The sequence below is a fragment of the Phoenix dactylifera genome, chromosome 5, assembly GCF_051530095.1.
Source record: "Phoenix dactylifera cultivar Ajwa chromosome 5, Ajwa_hap1_PhDact_Kaust_v1.1, whole genome shotgun sequence".
Classification (NCBI taxonomy): Eukaryota; Viridiplantae; Streptophyta; class Magnoliopsida; order Arecales; family Arecaceae; genus Phoenix; species Phoenix dactylifera.
Window position 1 is genome coordinate 27,456,811 of NC_143194.1, and position 13,415 is coordinate 27,470,225.

General features: G+C 40.6%; 1 protein-coding gene and 1 long non-coding RNA gene across 2 annotated transcripts; both read left to right on the top strand.

Annotated features, from left to right (window-relative positions):
• The first annotated feature begins 3,102 nt into the window (after positions 1-3,102).
• On the top strand, positions 3,103-12,765 carry LOC108510726 (Tetratricopeptide repeat (TPR)-like superfamily protein). The gene is made up of 3 exons (XM_089923546.1): positions 3,103-4,897; positions 5,140-5,363; positions 10,178-12,765. The coding sequence occupies exons 1-3, from the start codon at positions 3,245-3,247 to the stop codon at positions 12,618-12,620; spliced, it is 4,320 nt and encodes a 1,439-aa protein (XP_089779672.1). The 5' UTR covers positions 3,103-3,244; the 3' UTR covers positions 12,621-12,765.
• LOC149753527 (uncharacterized) lies at positions 8,161-8,854 on the top strand. The gene is made up of 2 exons (XR_016413264.1): positions 8,161-8,297; positions 8,712-8,854. It is a non-coding gene; the product is annotated as an uncharacterized LOC149753527 (long non-coding RNA).
• Positions 12,766-13,415: the final 650 nt, after the last annotated feature.

Genomic DNA, 13,415 nt, shown 5'->3' on the forward strand with positions numbered 1-13,415 from the left:
TTTATTAAGTACGTACATAACTTGTCTAAAAAGTTATATATCTAACCAAATATTAGCCTTTCTTTAATATGACATTTTCTCATGATCAATTAAGCATCAGCTTTTCAAAAAAATATTTTAATAATAAAAAAAAATTCACAAATCAAACCGGTCCGAAGACAATTATGCATTAGTTCAGTCAAAGTGAGTACTTCTAGCCGGCAGAATGGACCATCAGACAAAAAATTTTAGCTTGCATACTTCTAAAAATTTTATGGATCAACTCTTTGATAGCTATCACAGAGAGACACCTGAATTCACTGGCTTAGCACAAGCCCGGAGTCAGTACTGGTTGCCATGTGTTCAAAATAGAACTTGTAGCGAGGAATTGAAACTTTAGGTGTGAGAACGTGAAAACGCTGGTGGAAATTTATGTAAGACACCCTATAGGACAACAAATTGTTATGATGAAATTGAAATATGGGCAATAATAGCAATATTCTCATGATTATTGACAAGATTGTTAAATTATTCAGAAAATTTTTCCATATCATCTAATGCATTGGATTATTCTCGAATAATTAGATTGATTATGAATTACTTGATTATGATTTATTCACGAGTAACTCGAGGAATGCTCATAAACTACAAGTTATTATTGTTGTCTTCTGTTACCCGTAATGGTTCAGTCTCTATCTTTGCTGTTGAAGCTCTTCTAAATGTGGAAGTATATTTATAAATGCATACTTGATTATTTTTATTTTTATTTTTCTTTCCATATTTTCAAACTTTACATAAACTTTATGTTTTGTTTGAAAATATTTCCTCTAATCGAACTAATATAAAATGCCAAACTTGGGAAGATTCAGTTAACTTTCCAAGGCGGCATGGATCATTTAGAAGTTACTTTTCCGACAAGAAAACATATTCTTGACTAATTCTTGCATTGGCTCATTATTTCATGGTTTAACTTGTGCTTTTGGCTCGTCAATAGCTAGATTTGTGTTAGAAATCGCTCAAGATTTGTATGGAGCCATATCTTTGGTACTAAAGAATGATTTATCTTTCATTTCATGAATCCATCATTAGATCATCCACTGTATAGCTCTTAAAGCATTTTGAACTCCATTCATCCACTTGCATGGATCTCAAAGCAACCAATATATGATGGATTCATGCGAATGATGGTGAATCCTTCCTTCGTGTGAAAGGTACAAACCCAATCCTCTGCCACACAGCACAAATAGTTAGTTGTGACTCTGGGAATTAGTGCAATATATGGGAATAGCTACCGAGCCATAAATAAGTAGGCTTGATTGCTTGAATAACCTTTTATGAACTCTAACAGGGGTCCAAATCATTTTCTTTGCATGGTAGATCAAGTGGTGGTAATTGAAATACATACCAAACTAGTGTCAAAGGGGCTACTCGCATGTGTGTTTGGGAGGAACTAGAGGCGAATAAAACTTTTCATGGCCATCTTCAGGTAGGCTATAAATTCAAATTGGAGTTCAGGATAGAAAGGTGACGAAGAAACAAAAGCACAAGCCAAAGAGTCTGCGTGTGTGTGAGAGAGAGAAAGAGAGGGAAAGGGTGAGGCGTTCAGAAAGTATTCAAGCGATCAATAAGGTGGACCTTTGGCTAAGGTTAGGCTAAGGTGGGTTAGTCCTTCTTAGTTATTGTTGGGTGATGACGAAGTGGGGCTTTACCAGTCTAAATTTGTGCTTTTTCTTCTTTCTTTGTTGTCAGCTCTTTAGTTTCCTTCTTGCAAGGCTCTTCATGCATCTTTCTATCATTTCATTTCCTTAATAAACTGGTAATGGCAGAAGAATAAGAATATGAAGAAATAAAAAAGAAGTTATCCTTGTCGCAACTAGTGAAATCAAGTTCTAGCAGTCATACGTAGAATATTAGTTAGGTTGAAGGTAGATGACTTAATGCCTAAAACATACTTCTTGGAAGGTTTAATGGATATCTAGCAGTTGCCTATTATTATCTTTTTAATTAGAAGGCCTAAACTCTTGATAAATGACAAATTCTATGTTGATGTTTATTTGCGCCATGAAATTAGTTCTAGAAATACAAAATGCTGTACTAAAAAGTCGTTTGCTTGATTAAGTAAGTCTTTGATTGCTCGTTTTAGTCATGGTGTGATTACGATAACATAGAAATCCTAAACCAATATTATTACATCGATAGTGTAACCTTGATATTACTTTGAAATTTTACATGTTGTATGATGCAAACTAAAGAGGCAGAAAATTGTATATCATTTGTGTTTTTTTTTTTTTGCAAAATTTTTATATTTATCAACTCTACTAAAGCATGAGGCACACAAAAAAATATATTAGTAAAAAGGGAGGCGTGTAAGAACTAATATATCAACAATGCAATTGTTCCCCATCTTAGCACTACGGCTTATTCAAAAAACTAAGAAATATCTATATATTGCACTTCTCCATCAATATGACAATTCATAAGTAAGATTATATGTATTTGTAGTTCTGTGCATGTGTGGACACATATATGCGATGCACACGTCTTTATTATTCAACTTAATTTTTTTCTAAAATTTTTAATATATATACCATCCTCTTTCTTCACAATCATCATTTTTTTTTCTTCCTTCTTCGAGGAGCATTCGAGTTTTGCCAATGTTATTATGGACAATGCTATCTTGCAACCTAGTAAGTGTGTCCTAAGACATTATCTCTGTGTTAGTATTGTTTGTCTTCTAGACTATTGAATTGTTGCTTAATCTTCAATTGAGTATGCATTAGATAGTTTTTCTCTTTATAAGAGTTGGGACTTAGCCCTGATAATTTTTTTTTTGAATGAACGGTAGTCTATGTTTATTTCTCAAAAAGTAATGCTATTTTTTTGTTCCACCATGGTAGGTTATCTTTTTTTGGTGAGAAAGTTAGATTTCGTGTCCTGATGCGTCACGGAAATATCTATATCTAGTAATTCAGTTAGGACTTAATTAGATATTCTTGTAGGTCGAAATTCCATCCTGCAATTTAACTAAAAACATCAATTGAGTCATGGCCGTACGAAATCTGATGCTAAATTCAGCCCAATCCTAGCGGATTGCGGGGCGAGGGTTTTAGCACCCAACCCCTGCCCTGAAGCGCCAAAAGCCCAAAACCCTTCTCTCCCTCTTTCTCTCCTCTCTTTCCCGTCGCCACCACCACCTCGGGTGTTTCTCTGCGAACAAAACACGAACGCCGTCGCCATAGAAAGAAGTAAATGATGCCTGGCCTCGATGCCGAGAGGAACCCTAGAATTCTTCGCCCGGCTGCGAAGGACCTCCCGCTTCCCCTCCCCTATCGACTGCAACATCCGCCTCCACCGCCTCGTCCGCGCCGCCCTCGGCGACCTCGCCCTCAAGATCCTCGCCGACCTCACCTCCCGCGGCTTCCGCCCCCATACCTCCTCCATCAACGCCGCCGTCTCCCTCCTCTCCAAGCTCGGCAGCCCCCGCTCCGCCGAGCGCCTCGCCGCCGCCGCCTTCTCGGCCCTCGGCTGCCCGCCCGACATCTTCACCTTCAACTCCATCATCGACGGCTACTGCCGCGCCGGCGATCTCCACCACTCCGCCCGCATCATGAACGGGATGGCGTCTGCTGGCCCCCGCCCCGACATCGTCACGTACAACGCCATAATTAGCTCTTTCGGCAAGCATCGGATGCCCCGATTGGCTCTCGGTTATCTGGGCTCATTGTGGAAGCGCCACTCGCCGAATGTGGTCACTTATAGCATACTCGTCGACATGTTCTGCAAGCGGGGGGAATTGGAAATGGGGCGGGCGGCGTTGAACGATATGGAAGTCTCGGGGATTTCGCCAAATTTGGTGACTTTCACCTGTTTGATCGATGGGTATTGCAAGAATGATCGGTTGGATGCGGCATTGGAGTTGTATGATCGAATGTCAGAGCTCTCGTTGTTGCCAAATGTGTTTACTCACAATGCGCTCATCGATGGTCTCTGCAAGGTGGGCTTGTTGGAGCGAGCTGAGCAAGTGTTCGATGGGATGCATAAATTTGGGGTGGAGGCCAATGCGGTGATCTATACTTCGTTGATAGATGGGTACTTCAAGAAAGGGGATTTGGATGCAGCAATGAGGTATTTGAGTAGAATGCGTGAGAATGGAGTCAGGCTTGATGTGAAGGGTTATGGAGTGGTTATATGGGGACTTTGTAGTAATGGCCGGTTGGGTCAAGCTTTAGAGATGAGGAAAGAGATGGAGGGTAGGGGTTTAGTTCTGGATAAGTTTATCTTGACCACTCTAATGCATGCTCATTTCAAAGCCGGGGATTTGAAGAAGGGGTTGGAATTGCATGAAGACATGTTGAGGAAAGGCTTTGAGTCTGATGTGGTTACCATTTCGGCGGTGATGGATGGGCTTTGCAAGCATGGGCTTGTGAAGGAGGCAAAGAAGTATTTTGCAAAGGCTAAAGAAGCTAATGAGGTTTTGTATACTGTGCTTATTGATGGGCTGTGCAAAAAAGGGGAAATGAATGATGCCAAGAAAGTCTTTGTTGAAATGTCAGAAGCTGGTTTAGCTCCAGACAAATTCAGTTGCACGTCACAGATTGCTGCGCTCTGCAGAGAAGGGCATATAGTGGAAGCACTTAGGCTAAAGAATTTGATGCTTCAAAAGTGTATAGAACCCGACCTGCTTACTTTTAGCTCACTTATCTGGGGTTTGGCATCTAAAGGGCTTATGATTGAAGCAAGGCAGGTTTTTGATGATATGGTGCAAAGGGGCATTACTCCGGACTTGGTGGTGTATGATATTTTGATTAGAGGCTACCTCAAGAGGAATGATATGGTTGCAATTTCTAGCTTGGAAGAAGATATGAAGAAAAGGGGGCTAATCAAGGAAGAGCTGCCACTGTTTATGGAGAATGTCTACTAACTTATTAAGGCTTGGCTTCATTGTTGTGCTTTGACTTCTGCTTCTATATGTTGATACAAATGTAAGAAAGATACTATGAGATGAGTGCATCTTTTCTTGTTTTTATTTTTTTATTTTTTTATTTCCTTTACTCTGTTCTATCTGGCTGCTCATATTATGTGCCATCTGCTCTGACCAGATCAGATGGCCTCAGGTGGTGCTTGTTAAAGCAAATGTGCTCTCTGAATTTGGAACCTTAGTCTCTACTGCTGCTGGAAAATGTTCCCCTCCGGGTTACCAATGCTACCAATGCTCATATAGTCTCCCCGCTTTTGGGTTGGGGAAAGCATAGGCTGAAGCTGTATCTTGATGTAGAAAACATGAAGAAAACTAATGGTCTGAACAAGCTCCGGTTTTGTTTCAGGTGCAATGACATTTCAGGTTACTGCATCAATGTTTCAGGTCTCTGTAGAAGCAAAAAGAGGTGATATCTGATGTTCTTTTTCTGTTTAATTTTATTTTTAACTTATTCAATTTCCCAATGAATATTATATATTCATATTATATCAGAGATCACGACTCTGTGCACAAATGCTGAGTATTTCTTTGCAGGCTTATTGTTTGACTTGGTGATCTTGTGTTTATTAATATTTCTAGCATGATATGCTGGGTTCTTTACATTTTGCACTTTACTATATCTACTTTCTAGCCAAACTTATCTCTTCAAATTGCAATTGTAGCATGAGATTGTCATAGGCAAAAACTCAGAATTCTCTGCAAGGAGATGATAACTTTTGTTGGTTTTGTAAAGTGGCTGATTCCTTTCTGCTTTCTATGATAAAATATTATCTTTAACAGACAAGGAGTTTTTGTGTGTGTGATTGTGTAAATTACTGCTTGTTTGTTCAATGGGGCAATGGTACATTTCAATGTATTATTCTCCTTGCCTCAACAGTCGCCAGATAAAGAACTTAGTTTGCTGAGCAAGGGCTTTGTGCTGTAATTGGATGATCAGACTCAGAAAGGAGTAACTTTGACAGTGTTAAATCATAAAGAAGAAAAGTCAGAAATGAATACTGACATACAAACTTCATATGAACATCAACAAAATAGTTCTCGACCTTAACAATGCTTTGCTCTGAAGAAAGTTCAAAAGTGGTTTACCTTGATAGGCGTTACACATCTAGGAAGCATTAATGAAGAGAAGTATTCATTGAATACTACAACTATGAGAGGACAGCATTATGAAGTGTAACTTCACAACCATATTTGGCACAAGGAACATGTCACAAGGAACAGGAACAGGAGAGGGACCAAGAGCGAATTTTGATAATTGGCTTAAAACCATAATTTATTACTGCTTCCTTCTACGTCTAGACTTAGATGAGTTTTCAGTTCTTATGTCATTTTGTAGTTAAAATTATTGTCATTTTCATTGTCAGTGATCATTTGTATAAATATTACCAATGATTTTTTTTTTCGTCATGTCCATCCTTTCTGAAAAATAATCCTTATGACATTTGAAGAAAATCAATCTGATGCATAAAGATTCAGAAAGTGACTATATGTGGCTGGCTATTTAATGGATGACTCAATAATTTGTAATGCAGGATAATCTCTATGCACATGCATATATTTTATGCAATGAATAAAAATTGAAGAGCATATGTTTACACATTCTGTGAGCCAATTTGAATTTGTAGATTGCTTATCTACACCTATAGGGTGGAATCTTATATATCTTGGACTGACAAGCCACATAGTTACGACAGTTTTACTAACTGACCTTACTCAGAGTTGAAAGAATAATCATGTACAAATTTCACAAGTCATCATTTGCAGAATGCTCTTGAAGATTTGGTGTCTCAGACTTTTGAATATCAATTTATAAGAACATGCAACGCAGAGCTTTAGATAAATCTGTTCTTAGAGGGAAAAGGGCTGATATAACAAGGTTAGAGCAATTTATCTAAGAAGAAAAGACCGACTGGACAAGATCCGAGGTTTCTTTATCAGATGCTTATATCTCCATGCTTTTTAGTTCTTTTTTCTTATTTATGACATGAAGTGAAACTACATGCTTCTTTTCTATTTTGACAGTTCTAGCTTGCTGAGCTAGCATGCTTCCTTCACTTATTCCCCATTAGCATTTTCTTTTGACATGCTTGATCTTGTCCAATATAAATAAAGCAGAAGGGACCAATTTGAAATTTGTAGGGAGATTGTATTTAAGCTTTTACATGGGCTTTGTATTTAATATTACTAATATATATATATATATATTTTGCTCTGTTTTAGATAGTTGTATCTTAGTTGTTTTTAACTTTAATGCAGCAATCTGCCTTCTTACCTTTTATTCTCTATTGTCTTTTTTTTTTTTCATTTTCTCACTAGATTTATAAGTTGTCTTTTACTCCTCTTACAGGTGTCAAAGGGATTATTGATCTACTCAGATTTCTCTGCCCTCCAACATGTCATAGTTGTGCACAAAGAGAAACATAGGTGACAGTGCTATCATCTTGTAAACAATGAGGTATTGTTCATTTCCACAGCCCAGACTGAAAATAGATATCACCAAGATGATTATCAGAAACTGCTTCGTCGCAAACTTAAATAATATTAGCAGATGTTGTAGGAGAATTTCAGCATTGAAGAAGCCAGCTGTCTGTAAAATGGAGAAATCAAAAGCTGTAACGACTAGGTCCTAGAATGAACTTCTCCAGAAGTTGGATCTAAAAGAACACAATCTTTATTTTGCGTACGCAGGCCATATATGCAGACAGCAGTGAGCAAATAAAATGATTTCATTCGTGAGCTGCTTGTCCCTATTTATTGGAACCCATTCCTTTGCACCACTTACAAAGTGTTTACGAGCAAAACGTGCATTTACTTTGATTGAAGTATTCTTTGCTTCATTTGTTGCTTGAGATACTGAAAGGCCCGATTCTTTGCAATAGTATCCAAGAGGCTTCTGATCATCTCCATTTCCAAATCCATGCATGTAATTCCACTGTTGTTGATGAAATGCAGGACCAGATAACTACTCTTGATGATGGAAAGCTGGGACTTTGGTATTGCTTGGTGGTGCATTGCAATATCTGACTTGGTGGTGCACTGTATTGTCCCTGAAAATGACTGGAACGTTCAGTTGCTTTCCATGTACATTGCAGAGTAGTCCAGGTTTTGGGAAGAGTAACTCCTTTTTGAGTGGAAAGTAGGGTCAAAGCCCATTTTGGGAAGAATAACTCATGCGGCATCTTTCACGAGACATTACAGATTAATTTGTCTTGCGAATTGAAAAATGTTTTCCTTTCTAGTGTCAAGCTAGCAAACATAGAATTCCACCTAATTTGAGTTGCATCTCACAAAAAGACCACTTGGGTTGATCTGCCAATGTCGTCTTTCATGATTGCCACAGGTTAGAGAACAAATAGTCTCCTAGTTTTATTTTGCTCTCTGAAGATGCAGATTAGTTGAGATTCATTGCAGACCGCAGTAACATTATTCTCTGAATGAATCAAAATTTCTAGAATTATTTATTAATTTCACTGGTCAAATGTCTTTATTTTTTATTGGAGCAAGTACTAGCCACATTATTGTCTGATTTTTTTAAAATAATTTAGTTTACGTTACTTATTTGATAATTTATGAACTATTCAAGAATTATGGATTACTTATTCATGGAATACTGTTGAAATGTTTCCTTTTTGTGCCTCTTGATTTCTATCTTTTATGTTTTTAAAATTTAAAATTTTAGGTTTCATATGTTTTGCTCTTGCCAGATTATTGTTTTATACTGAATTTTTGACTCTGTGATCAACATCCAAAGCAGGCCTGTTAAATGTACGAAGCCCATGTATTTTCCCCTGTATAAACGTCTTCCAAGTCTGAGGTCAAAGCAGAAGTGAAGCCTGAAGCTGCCTAGGGTTTTTTGTACATCTCGGGGGCCATTAAGACCCCAAGAAAGAAAAGAAATTATAGAACAAGGTAATCTATGTAGTTATTAGAGTAGCCTATATCACAAGTAACTGCATTTCTTGAATCAAATATGAACCTGTGACAGACTTTTATATGCCTTGTTAACCCAGTGCCTGATACTGTGAAGCTCTCAAGCAAGGTAGGCCTACCGAATCTGCATCTAATATGAGCTGAAGCGAAGCTGGAATTGGATCTTTTTGATCAATATCAATATCCTTCTCCCAAGCATTTCCGGCGATCCAGTCTGCGGCTTGATTAGCTTTGTGGAAGGTATGGGTTTCTTTGAAGGGAAGGAGAACCTACTTCCATTGTAGGATGACCTGGACATTTAGATGAAGAGGAAGAGTTAATCCATGATATAATAGTGCTTGTATCTCCTTCAAGCTAGAATCTGCTGCATTATAAGTTGGATTACTGCTGTACCCAGACCTGCCCAAGCGTCTACCATCTCTGCAAATGGCACAGAACGGGGATTAAGTCGCAACCTAGCTGCTTTCAACAGCCTTAACTTGTGGAACTGTGATAAGAAAGCCTGCTGCAACTTTTTACTCACTAATAATAACCATCAAAATTTACCTTAACAGCTCCAAAGGGAAGGGATAGCCACTTGACTATAGTTGTAGAATTTGCTGAACAAGATGAAGATTCATTACTACCTGAGCACTTTAGGCGAGTTGAATATGCTGATTGATCTTCGAAGAATAGGATATCATCGAGAATGCATAATATGTGTCACACCAGCTGATTCGGTTTAGCATCGACACCTTCAAATAATCTTCTATGTTTGGCATTCCAAAGCATTGCCTTTATCTTCCTTTTTACCAGAGCACTAGTTAGGGTATTGATTAGTGCCGTCAAAGAGAGAAGAATAAGTATACATTGCAGCACTTCTCCTAATTGCTGCCACCATGTTTTTGCAGACCGACACAAAACAGCAACATTCTCAACAGCCTCTTCCTGGTCAGGACTTAAATCACCATTTATACCTTCCGGACTAATAATTCCCCTTTTAAAGAGAGATTGTTTGCAAAGAAGTTTCAACCATATCCATTTCCAGCAGAAGGTTTTGACCTTCATTGGTACTTCAAGCTTCCAAATCCAATTAAATGAAAATGGCATTCCTGAAGGAGATGGTTGGGGTAATATATGATGCATATATTTTGATTTTATGTTTTTATTTCTCTACATACTGGTGAGATATTACAAAGAGATTCTTGTTGAGATCTTTGTTTTATTTTTTATTTTTTATTTTTGAAAAATATAAATCTTTGCTATCAAAAGCTTTAAAAATTTTAACAGAAGGATGTTATAATCTAATAACTACATGCTTCCACATGGCAGAGCCTTGTCAATGTTCCATGCAAGACGAGCCTTCATCCTCCCACCCTCCTCTTCCTCTCCCTCCTTCTCCACCCAACAAACCCCAGCCTCCGCCCTCGGCGACATCCTCTTAGCCGCCTCCCTCTCCAACACTTTCTCCCGCTCCTCGGGCCCCGCTGCCCTCGACCCCTCCTCCCTCCCATCCCCACTCCCGGACTCCGCCGTCCTCCACCTCCTCCGCCACCCCTCCCTTCCCCCCGCCGCCAAGCTCGCCTTCTTCCAATGGGCCGCCTCCTCTCTCCCCTCTTTCTCCCCCTCCCCCGCTGTCTTCTCCGCCCTCCTCCGCTCCCTCCTCCGCTCCCCGGGCCCCCACCTCGACCATCTCCGCCCCATCCTCCGCCTCGCCTCCTCCTCCCCCGCTGGCGCCGCCGCCCTCGACCCCCACACCTTCCGTTCCCTCCTCGACGCCCTCCTCCGCTCCGGCCGCTTCGACTCCGCCATCGCCGCCCTCGACGACGCCGAGGAGCTCGCCGGCCCTGCCCTCCTTACGCCCTCCACCTACGGCTCCATCATCCGCGCCCTCCTCCAAAAATCCCAGCTTGGCCTCGCCCTCTCCATGTTCCGCAAGCTCCTCGCGGAGGACTCCTTCGGCCCCGACGTCCTCTCCTGCAACGAACTGCTTGTTGCCTTGAGGAAGGCCGACATGAGGGATGAGTTCCGATGGGTGTTCGACGAATTGTCCCAAAGGAACTTCCTTTTTGACACCTGGAGCTATAACATCTGCATCCATGCCTATGGGACCTGGGGCCAGCTGGATCTTGCTCTCGGACTCTTCAAGGAGATGAAATCAAAAGGCCCACGAGCAGCCTCCGATCTCTGTACCTATAACTCGCTGATCCTTGCACTCTGTCTGGCGGGGAAGGTGCATGATGCATTGGCTGCCTACGAGGAGATGAAGGGGTCTGGGCATGAGCCCGATCGGTACACATACCAGACTCTGATCCAGGGGTGCTGCAAAGCCTACCGTGTCGACGAAGCCATTAGAGTTTTCAGAGAGATGGAGTATAACAATGTTCGGGCCGAGACAGTAGTCTACAACACTCTTCTTGATGGGCTTCTAAAGGTTCGGAAGCTCGCCGATGCTTGCCGGCTCTTTGAGAAGATGGTCTCAGATGGTGTCCGGGCCTCATGCTACTCTTACAACATCTTGATTGATGGATTATTTAAGAATGGGCGGCCTGCTGCAGGCTTCGCGCTCTTTAGTGAGTTGAAGAAGAAAGGGCAGTTTGTCGATGCCATCACGTATGGCATCGTCATTTCGCATTTGTGCCGGGAGAACCGGGTGGTGGAGGCACTTGAACTGGTGAAGGAGATGGAGGAAAGAGGATTGGTTGTGGATTTGGCCACAATAACGTCTCTGTTGATTGGATTGCATAGGAATGGGAAATGGGATTCAGCAGAACAGCTTATGAGGTATTTGAGGGATAATGCTCTGTTGCCGAGCATCCTTAGGTGGAAAGCAAACATGGAAGCATCGATGAGAGGTCCTCAAGACAGGTGGACGGACTATGCACCTATGTTTCCATCTGTTGGGAAATTAAGTGATATCATGAGTTGGATTAATCCAACAGAAGAGAAGGATACCCATGACACTAGTTCCGATAGCGAATCGAAAGACGAGTGGTCTTCCTCACCGTACCTGGACCGTCTGGCTGACAAGTTTGAGTCCTTCTCTGGTAATTCTCCCATGTTCAGAGTAAGTAGAGGGCAGAGGGTGCAGGAGAAGGGGATTAAGTCTTTTGACATAGATATGGTCAATACATACTTGTCAATTTTTCTAGCCAAGGGAAAGCTGAGCATGGCTTGCAAATTGTTTGAGATCTTCAATTCGTTGGGAAGGGAGCCTGTGAGCTATACCTATAACTCATTGATGAGTTCATTTGTCAAGAAGGGTTATTTGAATGAGGCATGGGGGATTCTTCAGGAGATGGGAGATAAGCTATGTCCTGCAGACATTGCAACCTATAATGTAATTATTCAAGGATTGGGGAAGATGGGGAAAGCAGAAGTTGCAAGCTCGGTTCTTGATCAATTGTTGAAGATGGGAGGATATCTCGACATCGTTATGTATAACACTTTGATTAATGCATTGGGGAAGGCAGGAAGGATTAGTGAAGCAAATGAGTTGTTCAAGCAGATGGTTGGGAGTGGCATCAATCCAGATGTCATTACTTTCAATACACTCATTGAGGTGCATGCCAAGGCAGGAAGGGTGAAAGAGGCTTACAAGTTTTTGAGAAGAATGTTGGCCGCAGGCTGCTCTCCTAACCATGTAACGGACACAATTCTAGATTTCCTTGAGAAGGAGATTGAGAGATTGAGGTATGAAAAGGCATCGATGAAACGTGATGCTGAGGAGCTTGATGTGGATCCTTTAGTGTGATGAAAGCAAAAAACCTCACGTTCCTCTCGGATTGAAGTCATGTTGACTGGAAATTAGATATCTTCATCTGGAGTGGTTTAAGTTCACATGTTTTCTGGAAGACAGACATCCAAGGCAGGCGAATTGCCGGCATTCTCTGATGGACTGGTTAAAGGACTCCAGCATAATTGATTTAATATGGCAAACCACAGTATCAAGGCCCTAAAAACCTTCATTGCTGATGAGACCACAATGTTTGGATTTCGGTGGAGTCAGTTGCATGCACAAATCCGCCATAAGATAGCAAGAGCTTTGGTAGCAATCAGAAAAATAAGAGAAGCTTTCTATGGTTGATGTTGATAAGTTATTTGCAAGCATTACCTTCATCACATAAAGGCAGTCTGAAGTATTATAGTCTCTACATCAATTTGTCTTAGAGAGTATGATATTTGAGAGATGTAGGCCTCTTCAATTCATTGATTCTGTCTGTATATTTTATGCTTCTTAATAACTAAAAGGAGAACTAAGACCTGCTAAGATGGGAAAGGATGTAGATCCCTCATAATTTTCCTCCAGATCTTTCAAAGTACTTCCCCAAAAGCTGTAGTTAAATTTTATGCTCATTTCATATTATGCTCAATCGCATTCCTTGAGAGTATTCAACCTCTCTCTCATCTTTGTATAGAAAACCACTCTTGCTTCTGATGGTTCTTCCTTATAATTTTGTTCTAACGAATTTCTTTTTCCTTTTTGTGGGAGATAATTGTTGTTTTTTCTGGCAGTTTATTTGTCGAACGCGTAGCCTTGTTTGTCAAG